The sequence below is a fragment of the Myxocyprinus asiaticus genome, chromosome 23, assembly GCF_019703515.2.
Source record: "Myxocyprinus asiaticus isolate MX2 ecotype Aquarium Trade chromosome 23, UBuf_Myxa_2, whole genome shotgun sequence".
Classification (NCBI taxonomy): domain Eukaryota; kingdom Metazoa; phylum Chordata; class Actinopteri; order Cypriniformes; family Catostomidae; genus Myxocyprinus; species Myxocyprinus asiaticus.
Window position 1 is genome coordinate 2,806,743 of NC_059366.1, and position 18,358 is coordinate 2,825,100.

The 18,358-nt window shown below is 44.3% G+C and overlaps 1 protein-coding gene across 1 annotated transcript in view; it reads right to left on the reverse strand.

Annotated features, from left to right (window-relative positions):
* Nucleotides 1-18,358, reverse strand: part of nrxn1b (neurexin 1b) — a 582,675-nt gene that overhangs the window by 441,736 nt on the left and 122,581 nt on the right. Inside the window, exon 6 of the mRNA XM_051650892.1 lies at nucleotides 11,623-11,826. Within this exon, the coding sequence (XP_051506852.1) occupies nucleotides 11,623-11,826 (204 nt within the window). The remainder of the gene's footprint in view (nucleotides 1-11,622; nucleotides 11,827-18,358) is intronic.

Consider the following 18,358-nt stretch of genomic DNA (forward strand, 5'->3'; position numbering starts at 1 on the left):
ATTCTTTCACTTTTCTCATCTCTGCACCCTCACTTTATTATTTTATATCTGCTGCTTCCATTTTGACCTCATCACCATGGTTTTGAATGGGTAGCCTATGTACATGTCCAAAAATGGTAATACCATGGTATTTTTCTAATATAGTCTATTAGTTTAAACAAAAACCAAACTGGCTTTGCCTGAATCAGACAGCTCCTTCAGTTAATGACATTATTCTATAAAAGACGTATTACATTTCTATCACTAAAAATGACGCAACTGCTCACATTATAATTAATAAAGATGTCTACATTACAGGTGTGCCACGAGATGTCAGAAATGCGGTAGCAATCAAGTGCTAATCTGTTGATGAACTTACAACACAATACATAGAGTGGACATTTTATCTGACTTGTGTTGGTTTGCATTTAAAGTTCTGCATTGGTGTGTCTGCGTCATTCTGTGAGTAGGCCAACACAGCTTAAATGCTAACAATATGTTTAATAAATAAACAAAAGCAATGCAAGCAATGTAATGTCTGGATTCAAAAGTATTTATACGATTATTGTAGCATCAAAAATGAGTTCAAACTATGTGAACATGTTGAAATGTAGGCTGCATATTTATTTTCTGCCTGCATGGCAGCATGTATAATAAATAATGAGGAAATTACTGTATGCTTGCTCGAGTCACTTAAATAATAATACATAAACATGTTTTGGCATACTTTTGACATTCCGTGCTGAAAAAGAAATTATCAAAATAATTAATAACTACTCGCCTCAATAACACAAAATTGGTGTACTTTTAAAGATTTTACAATGCATACAGGCAACATAACCAACTCTTACCAGGTGCTTTTTAATTTGCTGACAAATTACGTTACATTTCCAATATTCGGGGCAAATAAAAAAAAAATTGTTTTGCTCCCTCAAAGGGCACTGCTGCAGGAGGGGACGCCACGTCAAAGCTTGTTCCAAACGAAAGTGAGAAAATGAATGGGCCTTCCACAAGACAAAGGGCACATTTATACAGTAATTCCATGTTCCCTTCAGAGTACCCACTCCAAAGGTTCTGCACCTCAGATTGAGAAGAGCATAGGGAGGATCACTTGCGATTAGATCCGCCCCCGATCTGCTGTATCGCGTGCTGTTAACAGCACCTATGCTTAATTTTCTTTAATACACCCTCCATTTACAAAGAAACCTCATAATAACACATTATTACTGTTATTGTGAGATTATTACTAGATTTTAATTTTGTTTTATTTAACCATTGTAATTTAATTATTAAAATGCCTACTTTTTTTTTCAGGACGACCAGAAGGGCACCTTTAGATTTGTTAATGAAAGGGGCAGGGGCTTGTGCCCCTGCTGCTCCTGTTCTGTGGACGTCACAGCTGTGGACATTTGACCCAGAAACTGCTCAACAATACTTCCAGCTTCAGCCACTGGGGGCAGGGGTTAAAATTTTGGTAAGCACAGATCAATTTCAGCAACAGAACTTTCAACTTTCTTTTGCCACGTAAACTGTGTGATAAGTCTGAAAATACAAAGGTACAAGACTGTGTACTTAACGTCTTTAATGGGGGAATGAACTACAATCCCATGAAGCATTTCCAAATTCCATATTTATTTAAAGTTGTTGATTAAGTATTTATATATTGCAAAATATTCATACATACATACACGTATGTGTGTGTGTGTGTGTGTGTGTGTGTGTGTATGTACGTACTGTAACTCAATCTTCAAATATGTAAGTAGTTTGAGGGTATAGGGAGATCAAACCGACTGTGTCAATCGAGTGGGCTGTAGAGCTTCAGAGCTCTTTTAATGGGATTTGTTTGCCTCGATTCTCCGATTGGTGGATCTTTTCTCTTCAGGATCATAGGTAGGGTAGTTCTTCACCAAGAATTTCACTACCAAACACAATTTTTAACAACTGAAGTTAAAATAATGCAGACTGGTAGCTTCAACAGAAACCATTGATGAACAACTTTGTAGCTCATGGTAGGTCTATATTTGAAGGTTTATAGGTCATTGTTAAAATTAAATTAGCCTACGAAGTAAGTAAATGTTATATTTACTTCCAGAACCAAACTGTTGTGCTCTGTTGTACTTTCAATAGAAATGCTAATGGACCCTTTTCACATTTCCAGGTTTGGAACTCGGCAGTAAACTGTTGTGGATGGTGTCAACTTGTATAGTAATCAATGGGAGACCACAGTAAATATTATTGTGGCATGTATTATAGAGCATCATGGCATTGGTCAGGCTGAGAGAACTGGGTGGTAAACTGGGTTCAATTATAGTTCTTTGTTATTGGTTTCTGAGTGGTTTATTTAGAGACACAATACATGTATGCATTTGGGGTTATATGGGACTCTCTGAATCCACAGCTGTCTAACAGTAGACGTCACTTTCATTTAATTGTACTCTGACATCGCAAGTAAAGTTACAAATTCCCAACCTAGATGGCTGAAAAACCAAGACGACAAATAAGGTTCTAAAAAATTTCTCCTCAGTGTCTGTCTGCTTTCCGTAGGCAGTAATTGTGCAGTGTTAATTGTGCCATGCAAATAGTGCTAATATCTGTGGATTTGTTGCATCCTATAATAGTTTGCACTGAAATAAATGATTAACTTAATTTAAATATGCTTGCAGCCACACTGTACCAGTGCATTTATTGCCTGGTTAAGTTGGACTGCTGTTATGTGAATGCACTTATTTGTAGATTTTGCACTGAATGTTAAAGTTGTGCAACTTATTAGTGGACATACTTCTGGGTGTGTATTCTTATTAAAAGTTGTAAAGTTTTCATTAAAAGCTATATGTCTGGTTTAAGTTGTGATTTATTTATGATTGGAGAGTTAATTAAACCCAGTTTACCGGCAGCAGTGTCTCAGTCTGGTGTGCTGTCAACCTCAGTAAGGAAATGGTCACACACAGTCAAACACCAGAGCTGGCTCATTATGTAAGAAAATGCTCTTATTAAAGTCACATCAGGACCTTTGAATCATTTAATATTCAAAATCAATACAGTGGTGTATAATGGTCAATGCAGAAGATTATCTTAATCAGTTATTACTATCAACAACCTATGAGTTATGTATTTTTTGGTGTCAGCTTTGTCTGAGTACTGAGTACCGAGTACTCACTCTGTCACTGCTAAGTAGACACAGACACATGTGGATATAACTCATGCTATAAAGCTAACACTAAAGGAAAAGTTAAAATTCCAAGCGGAATAAAAAAAATATTTTTTTATTATAATATATTAACATTACCCATGTATTAACATTACCCATGCCAATGTAAAATTCAAAGGCACATCAGTAATATGTGACATCTATTGCTCAAATCATGGGGGGTTTGAGAGGAAAGTCACTGGACAGGGCTGTGCGAAAGGGAGCATTCTCCTTAAACACAGAGTCCAGCCAAGGTGTTTGTGTGTGCAAAGAGCTGCAGACTCTGAGCGATGAAGGGCCCTAAACATATCCACCCCAAAAGACTGCGTGTGCGTGCGTGAAAGCGAGAGTGAGCGAGAGATGCTGTATGTGTGTTTTTAGATAGAGGCTTTAGTGTACTACAGAGAATAAGATTAATATACACTGCCAGTCAAAAGTTTGGACTCGACTACTTATTAGGGGCAACAGATGCAGCTCAAATTTGCACTTATGTTGTTACTTTAAGAAATGAGTTTGACTTGATTTAAGCATTAAAATTACTTACAGTTGTGCTCAAAAGTTAGCATACCCTGGCAGAAATTGTGAAATTTTGGCATTGATTTTGAGGATAGAGATCAAATAAAGCCATTTATTATCACATAGTTGTTTGGCTCCTTTTTAAATCATAATGATAACAGAAATCACCCAAATGGTCCTGATAAAAAGTTTACATACCCTTAAATGTTTGGCCTTGTTACAGACACACAAGGTGACACAGGTTTAAATGGCAATTAAAAGTTAATTTCCCACACCTGTGGCTTTTTAAATTGCAATTAGTGTCTGTGTATAAATAGTCAATGAGTTTGTTAGCTCTCACGTGGATGCACTGAGCAGGCTAAATACTGAGCCATGGGGAGCAGAAAAGAACTGTCAAAAGACCTGCGTAACAAGGTAATGGAAATTTATAAAGATGGAAAAGGATATAAAAAGATATCCAAAGCCTTGAAAATGCCAGTCAGTACTGTTCAATCACTTATTAAGAAGTGTAAAATTCGGGGATCTCGATACCAAGCCAAGCCAAGGTCAGGTAGACCAAGAAAGATTTCAGCCACAATTGCCAGAATAATTGTTCGGGATACAAAGAAAAACCCACAGGTAACCTCAGGAGAAATACAGGCTGCTCTGGTTGTGGTTGTTTCAATGAGCACAATACGACGATACTTGAACAAAAATGAGTTGCATGGTCGAGTTGCCAGAAAGAAGACTTTACTGCGAAAATGCCACAAAAAAGCCCGGTTACAATCTGCCTGACAACACCTTGACATGCCTCACAACTTCTGGCACACTGTAATTTGGAGTGACGAGACCAAAATAGAGCTTTATGATCACAACCATAAGCGCTATGTTTGGAGAGGGGTCAACAAGGCCTATAGTGAAAAGAATACCATCCCCACTGTGAAGCATGGTGGTGGCTCACTAATGTTTTGGGGGTGTGTGAGCTCTAAAGGCACGGGGAATCTTGTAAAAATTGATGGCAAGATGAATGCAGCATGTTATCAGAAAATACTGGCAGACAATTTCCATTCTTCTGCACGAAAGCTGTGCATGGGACGCTCTTGGACTTTCCAGCATGACAATGACCCTAAGCACAAGGCCAAGTTGACCCTCCAGTGGTTACAGCAGAAAAAGGTGAAGGTTCTGGAGTGACCATCGCAGTCTCCTGATCTTAATATCATCGAGCCACTCTGGGGAGATCTCAAATGTGTGGTTCATGCAAGACGACCAAAGACTTTGCATGACCTGGAGACATTTTGCCAAGACAAATGGGCAGCTATACCACCTGCAAGAATTTGGGGCCTCATAGACAATTATTACAAAAGACTGCATGCTGTCATTGATGCTAAATGGGGCAATACACAGTATTATGAACTAAGGGTATGCAGACTTTTGAACAGGGGTCATTTAATTTTTTTCCATTGTTGCCATGTTTTGTTTTATGATTGTGCCATTCTGTTATAACCTACAGTTGAATATGAATCCCATAAGAAATAAAAGAAATGTGTTTTGCCTGCTCACTCATGTTTTCTTTAAAAATGGCATATATATTACCAATTCTCCAAGGGTATGAAAACTTTTGAGCACAACTGTAAAATAAAATTTTAGTTCCCTATCTGTCACTCACTTGACATTCTGTCGATGTAGTGACACTAGGGATCGCCCTTCGGAGCCCCAAACACCTCTGATCTTTGAGAAAAGGCCAATGGGAATTGGCGAGTGAAATTTGCATGCCCCTTTCCCAGACATACGGGTATAAAAGGAGCTGGCTTGCTGGCTTGCATTCAGATTTTCTCTTTGGAGCTGAGCGGTTGTGTTCAGCGAGCTGAATTACTCTGCTGATCCATTCACCTCGAAAAGCTGTTGGATTTAAGGTGCATTACAATGGCTTCTCCCCCTCTTGCACCGGTGGAGTGCAGAGAACACCCCTGGGCGCTTCAGCAGCTAAAAGAGTATATTCTTCCTCTAAAAGAGTATATTTCCCTTCTAAAAAATTGGCACTCAAGGAGAGCGTCTTTTTAAAGATGTCTTTCCGTTTGTGTTTAATTCCTGGTTGCGTTCGTTATCTCTCAGCTTCCAACGGCCACGATCGCTGTCTCACGTGCTTGGGCGCTGCCCACGCGGAGACAGCGTCATGGACGGGTCATGTCCTCACAGCGAGAACATGACAATGGCAACGTTGCCAAATCAAATCAAGATTTGATTTGATTTTGATTTGATTTGTTGCGGTCACGGCTTTCCTTCCTCAGAGTGAAAGCCACCCCAGCGGCTCCCCGCCACGGCCCTTCTACCTACGGGTTTGAGGCCACGTCGGTTAGCACTGGGGGCGATTTGGGGACCTCAGTGGGAACTTCTCTGCCAGGAAACCTCCCACGGACCTCCCATTCCCCAGCACGCTCGTTTGCCCCAGTCGAGTTCTGGGATGAGACCGCCGGCTCATCTCACAGCGAGTTTGTGATCTCATTCGGCACTCGCGAAGTGGATGAGCTCTTGATCACAGCATTGGAGAGCGGGCTCGTCCAGTCTGAAGCTGAGAACTCGACTGGGCGACTGCACCCAAGGGTGGGAGCAGGCTGACGCGGAGCTGGCGGCCATGCTTGCCTGGGTGGCTGCGAGTTTCAGCTGGAGTGGAACCCTCCTCGTTCCGGCTCGACGATTGGTTCCTGGGCTCAGAGCACCGCTCACGGCCGCGCCCCGCCCCGGTTCCTTTCTTCCCGGAGGTGCATGGAGGTGCCTTTCACTGCCCGGACTCGATTTATGGGCTCCTCCGCTCTCACTACCCTTGACGGTGGGGTTGCCAGGGGTACTCTGCAATTCCCCAGGTGGATAAGGCGGTTGCGGTGCACTTGTTCCAGCAAAATGCCGCCACCTGGTGGAACCATCCGAGACTCCCATCCAGGGCCTATAGTGCCACTATGGTGCCACTGGACAGGCCGCCTCTGCCCTGCATGCCATGGCTCTCCTGCAAGTGCACCAAGCCAAGAAGCTGAGTGAACTGCACGAGGGTAGTTCTGATCCAGGATTGGTGCAGGAGCTGCGCTTGGAGACTGATCTCACCCTCTGGGCGATGAATGTCACGGCGCAGTCTCTCGGGCAGGCGATGTCCACCCTGGTGGTCCAGTAGCACCACCTTTGGCTCAACCTGGTCGAGATGGAAGCTGACAAGGTATGATTCCTTCTCCCAGGTTGGCCTATTCGGTGACATCATCGAGGACTTTGCCCAGAAGTTCTCGACAGTTAAGCAGCAGACGGAGGCTATCCAGCACGTCCTGCTGCGGCGCGGATCAAGATCCCGCACCCCATCTGCTCATTGCCAAGGGCATCCCCCTGCGGCAGCAACACTGGCTCTGCTGCAGCCCGCCCCAGGAGGCCGGCATGGAGCCACCCGCAGGAAGCAGACGCCACCCGTCTCACGGCCCGCCACTAAGAACCCGAGGAAGGCTTCGAAGCGCCCGTGAGACGGGTGACAAAGGGAGATGGAGACCCGCTAGAAAACAGTCTACTCAATCCCCCGGTGGTATCACGACCACCGGGCACCGCACCTTTATGGCAGGCATGGCGCTCCGGAGGCAGGCCCCCCGCCACTGCGCGCCCAGCTGTGGCACAATTGCACCCATGCCATGACGGTTGCGACAGGCTGCGAGGATGATTTCCCTCCTCCCCCGTCTTGGACCGGTCCTATGGTGGGTATATGGAGCCAGGTAAGTGCTTCGATGTCCCCAGACTCAGCACGGCCACGAGTTCGGGGCTCGAGCCCCCCCAACGTGGTGCCTCAGGCTCCGCCCCTCCGCGAGGCCCCACCCGCCAGTATGTCCGATGCTATTGTTCCCTTGGTCCCCCTCGCCTGGAGCTTGGGGGCGTGGCTTGCATCTGTCCGACTGGGCTACATGATTCAGTTCGCCAGGCGTCCGCCCAGGTTCAACGGCATCCGCTTCACCTCGGTGATGGGCCAGAATGCCGTTGCCTTGTGTGCGGAGATTGGGTCCGTTCTACGGAAGGATGCAATAGAGCCTGTCCCTCCTGCCGAGATGAAGGTGTTTTACAGCCCTTACTTCATCGTACCAAAGAAAAGCGGTGGGTTGCGGCCAATCTTGGACCTGCGAGTACTGAACCAGGCCTTGCACAGACTCCCATTCAAGATGCTGATGCAAAAACGCATTTTAGTGAGCGTACAGCATCAAGATTAGTTCGCGGTGGTAGATGACGCGTACTTCCACGTCTTGGTTTTACCTCAACACAGGCCCTTCCTGCAGTTTGCTTTTGAGGGCCGGCGTACCAGTACAAGGTCCTCCCCTTCGGTCTGTCCCTATCACCTCGCACCTTCACGAAAGTCGCAGAGGCAGCCCTTGCCCCAGAAGTTGAGGATGCGGACACCCACTATCTCTACGACTGGCTGATTCTAACTCACTCTCGGGATTTGTTGTGTGCGTACAGGGACTTGGTGCTCAGCCACCTCAGCCGGCTGAGGCTTCAAGTCAACTGGGAAAAAAGCAAGCTATCCCCGGTTCAGAGCATCTCTTTTCTCGGCATGAAGTTAGACTCCGTCTCTATGATGGCGCGCCTCACGAGCAAGTGCACGCAGTCGGTGCTGAACTGTCTGAAGATGTTCAGGTGGAGAACGGCAGTCCTACTGAAACAATTATAGAGGCTCCTGGGGCATATGGCATCCTCGCCGGTGGTCATGCCGCTTGGGTTGATGCATATGAGACCACTTCAGCACTGGCTTCAGACTCCAGTCCCGAGATGGACATGGTGCCACGGGGCACATTGCGTGGCCATCACGCCGATCTGCCACTGACTGTGGACAGACCTTGCATTTCTGCGGGCAGGGGTCCCCTTAGTGCAGGTATCCAGGTGCATCTTGGTTACGACAAATGCCTCCAAGTGTGGCTGGGGCACCGTGTTGGCATATCAACTGCCTCGAGTTGCTGGCAGTATTGCTTACCCTGCGGAGACTTCGGCCATTGATCCAGGACAAGTACGTGTTGGTCCGGATGGACAACACGGCGTATTGGTAGCATACATCAACCGCCAAGGCTGCATGTGCTCGTCATGTCGCAACTCGCCTGCCGTCTCCTCCTCTGGAGTCAGCAGCTGCTCAAGTTGTTGTGAGCCACTCACATCCAGCGGCGGATGCGCTGTTGTGGTAGGTCACACTCAGGGGAGAGTGGAGACTCCATCCCCAGGTGGTCCAGCTGATTTGGATTTGATTCGGTCAAGTGCAGGTAGACTTGTTCGCTTCCCGGGAATCCTTCCATTGCCCGTTCTGGTATGCCCTGACCGAGGCTCCCTTCGGCACAGATGCACTGGCACACAGCTGGACCTGGGGGCTATGCAAGTATGTGTTCCCCCCAGTGAGCCTACTTGCACAGACGCTGTGCAAAGTCAGGGAGGACGAGGAGCTAGTCGTCCTAGTAGCACATTACTGGCCCACCCAGACCTGGTTCTCTGACCTCACGCGACAGCCCCCCAGTGAATTACCCTGAGGAAGGACCTTCTTTCTCAGGGACGGGGCATCATCTGGCACCTGTGACCAAACCTCTGGAATCTCCATGTCTGGCCCTTGGACGGGATGTGGAAGACCTAAGTGGCCTACCGCCTGTGGTAGACACGATCACTCAGGCTAGGGCTCCCTCTACGGGGTGTCTGTATGCTTTGAAGTGTCGTCTGTTTGCAAAGTGGTGTTCTTCCTGACACGAAGACCCCCAGAGATGTGCAGTCGGGTCAGTGCTTTCCTTGCTGCAGGAGAGGCTGGAGGGGTGGCTGTCCCCCTCCACCTTGAAGGTGTACGTGGCCGCTATAGCGGCGCACCACGATGCAGTTGACAGTAAGTATTTAGGGAAGCACGAACTGATCATCAGGTTCCTTAGAGGCGCGAGGAGGCTGAATCCTCCCGGACCGCGTCTCGTCCCCTTGTGGGACCTCTCCGTGGTCCTTCAGGGCCTACAGGGAGCTCCATTTGAGCCCCTGGAGTCAGTTGAACTAAAGGCACTCTCCTTGAAGACTGCCCTCCTGACTGCGCTCATTTCCATCAAGAGGGTAGGGGACCTGCAGGCGTTCTCTGTCGGTGATACGTGCCTGGAGTTCAGTCCGGGATACTCTCACATGGTACCGAGACCCCGACCGGGCTATGTGCCCAAGGTTCCCACGACCCCGTTTCGGGATCAGGTGGTGAACCTGCAAGCACTGTCATAGGAGGAGGCAGACCCAGCCTTGCCATTGTTGTGTCCGGTGTGTGCTTTGCACATCTATTTGGATCGCACGCAGAGCTTTAGACGCTCTAAGCAGCTCTTTGTCTGCTTTGGAGAACAGCGGAAAGGGAGTGCTGTCTCCAATCAGAGGATCACCCACTGGGTCATTGACGCTATCGCTTTGGCATATCACGCCTAGGACGTGCCGCCTCCCTTGGGGCTACGAGCACACTCTACTAGGAGTGTGGCAGCCTCCTGGGCTCTGACCAATGGCGCCTCTTTAGCAGACATCTGCAGAGCAGTGGGCTGGGCAACACCCAATACCTTCGCGAGGTTCTACAATCTCCAGGTTAAGCCGGTCTCGTCCTGTGTGTTGTAAGGTATGAGCAGGTAAGTTACGGGACAGCTGGCCGGGTGTACCACTTGTGTATAGCGCCTTTCCCCTCCCGGAGGCAAAGACGTGCGCTTTTTACCCCCAGTCGTGTTCACGAAGTCGTGCACCCTGGATGTCCTTCCTCCTTAGCCCTGTGGCAGGCAAGTTTGTGGAGAAACTCGTTGCCGGCCCAGTACATGTGCTAACTTGGCCCTGTATTGGGGTTGGTGCTCCACATGTGCTGGTTGCCCATATGTAACACTGTGTGATGTATTTTCCGCGAGATGGTTCCCCCGTTGGTGAACCCGCGTCTTCCTTGGGCAGAGGCCCCTCTGCCCCCGGTCGCCATGTTTGTAGAGCTCCTCCCCCCCTGGGTAGGACCTACCACAGGGACTTCTTCACATGAGACACAGCTGATAAGACTCGGTAAGACCATGTGACGTATTTCCACACAATTTCCTCCTCGGGCAGGGTGTGGTCTCCGCGGTGTCTTCCCATTGGGAGTTACACCCCCTGACACGGACGCTATATGGCCCCCAGCTGAACGATTTTTCCTTTTGGGGAGAAGAAAGAGAGGCCGTAGCTGGGGTAGCCGGTCCCCATATTTTGGGCAGTTGACTTGTCCCCAAGGTGCAGAGGACCATACGACACTCGTAAGAACGTTGGGGGAGGTTACGTGACGGCCGGGTGCACTGGCTACGAGGCACACAATGGTCTGCCCATCTCGCACCGCCAGTACACGTAACACAGTTCAGCTAGTTGTGGCGTTTTGTATAGGGACCCCTAGTGTCACTACATCGACACAACATCGAGTGAGTGACAGATAGGGAACGTCCTAGTTACTTTCATAACCTCTGTTCCCTGATGGAGGGAACGAGACGTTGTATCCCTCCTGCCACAACACTGAACTACTCGCTGAAATGGCCGGGACCTTGTCTCGGCTCCTTAGCACAAAACCTGAATGAGTGGTTGCAAGCCAGCTCCTTTTATACCCGTATGTCCGGGGAAGTGGCATGCAAATTTCACTCGCCAATTCCCATTGGCCTTTTCTCAATGATCAGGTGTTTGGGGCTCCCAAGGGCAACCCCTAGTGTCACTACATCGACACAACGTCTCGTTGCCTCCATCAGGGAACGGAGGTCATGAATGTAACCAGGATGTTTTTTAAAGATGTAAGCATAATTTGTAATTGCCTACAAAACTATTTGTGTGATTAGCTTTACATCAAAATGTAGATCATGAGAATCAAATTCAATCATGTGTGTCTAAACTCTTGACTCGTAGTGTAGATGTGAACAACTTTGTTTAGAGTTTGATGTGATGTGATTTGTGGTTTACTTCTTGTTTAGTGTTGATACCTAGATTAACCGTGAGACGGACGCGGCCTGCCTCCAGCTCCAGATGCAGGGTGTCTGCAGAGTCTCGTGAAGTGGTCGCCATGAGAACACCATACGCCCGATGGGAACAGAACCGTAGTGACACGTCCTCAGCCTCTGTATGCATCGCAACCAACAACTGCAACTTCATGAATTTACTGCCATCGTAACTGAGGATGGTGGCATCTGTGAGTGAGAGACACAGATTTTACTTGCAAACAAATGTCAGTTTCCTCAAGAAAAGCAGTTTTTGAGAATCCCTTCCAGTAAAATGACCATTACACCATGTTGTTATCAGGTGTGACGTAGTCTTAACTGTCTGTCCATTGACCTGTCTGATGCTTACAGTATTTTCCATGGCGGATCTTGGCATAGGCAATACAGGCAGTCACCTAGGGCAGCACTGTTCTCTTTATTTTCACAGTAGTGTAGCTTTTGCAGTAACAAGGTACTTTTTCCAACGAGTAATGGTGTAACATGATACTATATTGCTTTATGTCACGTTGAATAGTGCATGCTGCAGCCAAGGACACTGATCAGTAATGAAACATGTGTACCTATATCGCCCTCTCTCTCATGGAAATTAGAACATATCGAAAACATGTATATAAATAAATTATATGTACTATTCTGCTTAATTTCTGACTGCACCTCCTCCTCCGTAGTTTCTTGAAATGGACGTGGCCTGTGATGGGTCAAGTCTCTCCAGTCTATCACATGCAGCTGTTAAATGTCTGAATAAAATCATCATTGGTCAAAAGATTGTCTTTTGCAATTTCTGTACACTACAGCCTTAGATTTCTAAGGACCCCAAACTCAAAGGACCCTTTGGAGTCCATGATGCGGCCAGCCTTCAATTTTGTAAAGCAACAAAAGACTCCAATTGGTCTGGATAAGTTATTTGGATCATCATTGTACAACATTGAATTATTTAGACATAGGATCTACTTTTAATTACACATTTTATTCAAAAAACTTCTGTCTAGGATCATGCCTCATCATAAAGTTATTATTATACTGTATATTCAGATTTACATTTATATATTCAGACTTACAACTTTATATTCAGATTTTTATTTATATATTCTGACCTACAACTATATATTCAAATTTATATTTATACATTCAGATTTTATATAGTTATTTCCTGTTTGCCCTCCATTATTTATATATATATATATATATATATATATATACACACACACACACACACACACACACACACAGACACACACAGATCAGCCACAACATTAAAACCACCTGCCTAATATTGTGTAGGTCCTCCTCGTGCTGCCAAAACAGCACCAACCCGCATCTCAGAATAGCATTCTGAGTTACCGTAGACATTATCAGTTCGAACCAGTCTGGCCATTCTCGGTTAACCTATCTCATCCCAGGAGATCAGCAGTTACAGAAATACTCAAACCAGCCCATCTGGCACCAACAATCACGCCACGGTCCAAATCACCGAGATCACATTTTTTCCCCATTCTGATGGTTAATGTGAACATTAACTGAAGCTCCTGACCCATATATGCTTTTATGCGCTGCACTGCTGCCACATGATTGGCTGATTAGATAATTGCATGGATGATTGTTGGTGCCAGATGGGCTGGTTTGAGTATTTCTGTAACTGCTGATCTCCTGGGATTTTCACACACAACAGTCTCTAGAATTTACTCTGAATGGTGCCAAAAAAACAACAAAAAAAAATCCAGTGAGCGGCAGTTCTGTGGATGGAAATGCCTTGTTGATGAGAAAGGCCAACAGAGAATGGCCAGACTGGTTCGAACTGACAAAGTCTACGGTAACTCAGATAACCGCCCTGTACAATTGTGGTAAGAATAATGCATCTCAGAATGATATTCTGACATGTGGTTTGGCGCTGTTTTGGCGGCACAAGGGGGACCTACACAATATTAGGCAGGTGGTTTTAATGTTGTAGCTGATCGGTATATAAACTCAGCAAAAAGAGAAATGTCCCTTTTTCAGGACTGTATTTTAAAGATAATTTTGTGGAAATCCAAATAACTTTACAGATCTTTATTTTAAAGGGTTTAAACAATGTTTTCCATGCTTGTTCAATGAACCATAAACAATTAATGAATATGCACCTGTGGAACGGTCTTTAAGACACTAACAGCTTACAGACAGTAGGCAATTAAGGTCACAGTTATAAAAGCTTTGGACAATAAAGAGACCTTTCTACAGACTCTGAAAAACACCAAAAGAAAGATGCCCAGGGTCCCTGCTCATCTGCGTGAACATGCTTTAGGCATGCTGCATGGAGGCGTGAGGACTGCAGATGTGGCCAGGACAATAAATTGCAATGTCCATACTGTAAGACGCCTAAGGCATGAGGACTGAAGATGTGGCCAGGGCAATAAAAGCGCTACAGGGAGACCAGAAGGACAGCTGATCATCCTCACAGTGGCAGACCACGTGTAACTACACCTGCACAGGATCGGTACATCCGAATATCACACCTGCGGGACAGGTACAGGATGGCAACAACAACTGCCCGAGTTACACCAGGAACGCACAATCCCTCCATCAGTGCTCAGACTGTTCACAATAGGCTGAGAGAGGCTGGACTGAGGGCTTGTAGGCCTGTTGTAAGGCAGGTCCTTACAAGACATCACCGGCAACGACGTTGCCTATGGGCACAAACCCACCTTCGCTGGACCAGACAGGACTGGCAAAAAGTGCTCTTCACTGATGAGTCGCGGTTTTGTCTCACCAGGGGTGATGGTCGGGCTCGCGTTTATCATAGAAGGAATGAGAGTTACACTGAGGTCTGTACACCGGAGCGAGATCGATTTGGAGGTGGAGGGTCCGTCATGGTCTGGGGCAGTGTGTCACAGCATCATCGGACTGAGCTTGTTGTCATTGCAGGCAATCTCAACACTGTGCGTTACAGGGAAGACATCTTCCTCTCTCATGTGGTACCCTTCCTGCAGGCTCATCCTGACATGACCCTCCAGCATGACAATGCCACCAGCCATACTGCTCATTCTGTGTGTGATTTCCTGCAAGACAGGTATGTCAGTGTTCTGCCATTGCCAGCGAAGTACTTGGATCTCAATCCCATTGAGAACGTCTGGGACCTGTTGGATCGGAGGGTGAGGGCTAGGGCCATTCCCCCCAGAAATGTCCGGGAACTTGCAAGTGCCTTGGTGGAAGAGTGGGGTAACATCTCACAGCAAGAACTGGCAAATCTGGTGCAGTCCATGAGGAGGAGATGCACTGCAGTACTTAATGCAGCTGGTGGCCACACCAGATACTGACTGTTACTTTTGATTTTGACCCCCCCTTTTTTTCAAGGACATATTATTCCATTTCTGTTAGTCACATGTCTGTGAAATTTGTTCAGTTTATGTCTTAGTTGTTGAATCTTTTTATATTCATACAAATATTTACACGTTAAATTTGCTGAAAATAAAAGCAGTTGAAAGTGAGAGAACGTTTCTTTTTTTGCCGAGTATTTAGTTAAAATGGTAGAGTGCATTTTAATTAGTGGACCCTTACATTGAAATGTATGCTGGTTTTCCTAAAATAATCAGATCGGATTATAACCAGACCATACAGAAGATAAGTACTGCCCCTCACATATCTCATGTTTAAAATATCCACTCCTTAAGCATTTCAAAGTACTTTTTTCCACTGTAATGTTCTGATTGCAAAATAGACTTCAGAAAATTAATTTTGAGTGTTTAAGCTTTCAGAAGATACCTAGTTTATGATGGTTAATTACATTTTCAAATTAAAACAAAGGTAATTAATGTTGAGACTTGCGGGCTGGTACCATTTAAGGGGAGTGAAACTTAAAACAAAGAAATAAACCTATTTCAATAATAATGTCCAAACCATCAATAAGCATACCAGCATAAAAACTCTAATGTTGGTCTAAATTGGAAAGCTTGCTTGCAAATTAATACTCAGTATTTGTCTTTAAATCAAAAATAACAATTGGAATGGCTGAAAAAAAAAAAAAAACAGTATTGCTATTTCTAGCCCAATGAACAATAGTTATTAAATCACAGTGCAATACTGAAACCTTTTGTATTATTACAGTGACTAAAATGCTAAATGAATAAATACATGCCATTGCAAGATTATGATTAAAGATTATGATGAGATTGAAGGGAGCAGTCATTAATGACCAAAGTTGATGCAGTTCATGGTGTAAGCTAATAGATTCTTTGAACTTGTTATCTATTAGCCAATTGGCTTACTCGCATGTGACATGTTAAGCCAATCGGATTGCATGGTGTAAGCTGATTTCTACTCTGACATATTGGGCCCTATTTAAAGAATGCTAGCATTAAGCGAAGCGCCAGTGCCGGTCCTAGCCTTTTGGGGGCCCTAAGCAAAACTTTGTGTGGGGGCCCCCGTCAGTATGTTTGTAACTGCAAAAACAACCCCCCCCCCCCCCATACCTCGATGATCCTATGTGTGATGTCTTAATGTACTCTTTGAGCAGTTTCATTAAAAACGTTATTGAAAATCATGCCAAAAAAATTATTAAAATTGCCTTAAAAACAGTACATACCTTCATGCTGTCTCATTTACATTCCTGGCAATTGTTTTCTCCTGTTTTTTTGCTCCTGATGGACGGTAACTTCGCTTCAAACCATAGCCATGTCTGCTTCTACATTATGTATCATTACCTGGGCTACTGTAAACATCTTTGACAGCATGGGGGCCCCCTGGCGGATAAGGGAGCCCTACGCAACTTGCATAATTTGCGTATGGGAACGACCGGCACTGCGCAGCACTATGCCATATGTCATAAACGCAAAGTCAGTGGGCATGGCCATGAAGTTTTGGTATTTTTGTGTAATCGTGCGCTAAGTATAGGCACAAGTAGGTTTGGTGAAATTGCATACGCAACGCGCAAATGGGCTGGATTATGTGCAATTTAATTCTGAGGTTTTCTCCGGTTATTATTCCACCGTATGCATCCGATTATATAGCTCATTCTCTTAAGCACCAGTGATATAAACCAAGACAGCACATTCATAAGAAGTTGGCAGTGTAAATGGACTGTATGCAATGAATTAGAAGAATAAATTACGTTACGCTTTAACTGTGTCCTTGATGTTAGTGGGGTATATTTCTATGACAGTGATACGCTCCTTTCATACGCATGGAAAATGTGATTCTCGTCAGAATTTGGATGTAGTCTCCACTAAATTACAGAGAATGCATCTGTATTCAACTACTGACACACAAATCATGGCTAGTATTAACAGTGATTGTGTTGGCACGCACTTCACTTCTACTGGTCAATTTTGATAAATTAAATTAATTTATTGAAATACGATAAAAATGAACCAAAAATATTTCTACTTTGAAATTACACTTCAAACGAAATGAAAATATAATAAAAATAACGAAGTGGTCAAAAAACAATGCCTATCAATTCCAAATATTTTTCTCTCTCCAACTTCTGCCACTGGCCCATTTTGCAACAGGTGGAAAAATACCTTTAGACTTACAAATTAGACCATAAATACAATTGTAAATTTAACCATAATAATAATAATTGAAAAATAAACCATGACCTATAGATAGTTTAACACAAATCTCATACATTTTTGTTTCATATAAGATGGCTACTACAACTCTGATCGTCAGAGATATAATTTCATGTTCCACTGTATTTTCAGAGTTTGGACATGAACTTTATTACCACCTGCTGGTGGAATCCGAGTTAAAACTGAGTTGAAACTTTGCGCTGAGTTAAGACATGGTATTCAAACGTCTTAGCGTGATGACCTATTTCTCAGGAAAATAGCAAATTGTGCTTTGCGCCACTTCATTAACATACAATCAGGGTTGGGAGGGTTACTTTTGAAATGTATTCCACAACAGATTACAGAATACATTCTGTAAAAATGTAATTTGTAACGTATTCCTTTAGATTACTGAAGGTCAGTAACGTATTCTAAATACTTTGGATTACTTCTTCAGCACTAGTAGATTTTTTCACTTGTTTTGACTATAAAAACTCTGCCAATACAGTAAGACAAAATACACGTTAAAAATACATTCTCTGAAAAACCTAAAAATCTTATGCAGTGTTGTTTCTAAAACAAGATCAATCAAATTGATCTTGTTTTAAGGATTTTTAGATATTTGTACAGGAAAACAATACAAAAATTATTAGCAAGAATAAGATTTTTGCTCTAATATCAATGGTCTTATTAGAAAAAAAAAAGAGACATTATGATCCAATGTGAATTTTCTTGATAAAAAAATATGATTTTGCCTGGTATCATGTGCATGTAAAATGGCTAGAAATAGCATTTTAGCTTAGTGTAAAGCTGACAATTTACACAAGGTTTATTTCTATTTCTTCTGCTCCAAACTTCAAACGTACTTCTCTGTCTGCTCATGTGAACGTAACACATAATAAGAAAGTGTTTCACTGCTGTTCAAATGCACTTTGGATCGCATCATTTATGTATAAATGTTTTCCATCTGAAAGGACTAAATATTAAATGAAACAAATGACAATATAATGCAAAGGAATCTCTTCAGTAATCAAAATACAGTTACATTCAAAAAGTATTCTAATTACCAATGATTTAAATTGTATCTGTAGTGGAATACAGTTACTTATATTTTGTATTTTAAATACGTAATCCCGTTACATGTATTCCGTTACTCCACAACCCTGCATACAATGCACCCACAATAGCGCAAACACTCC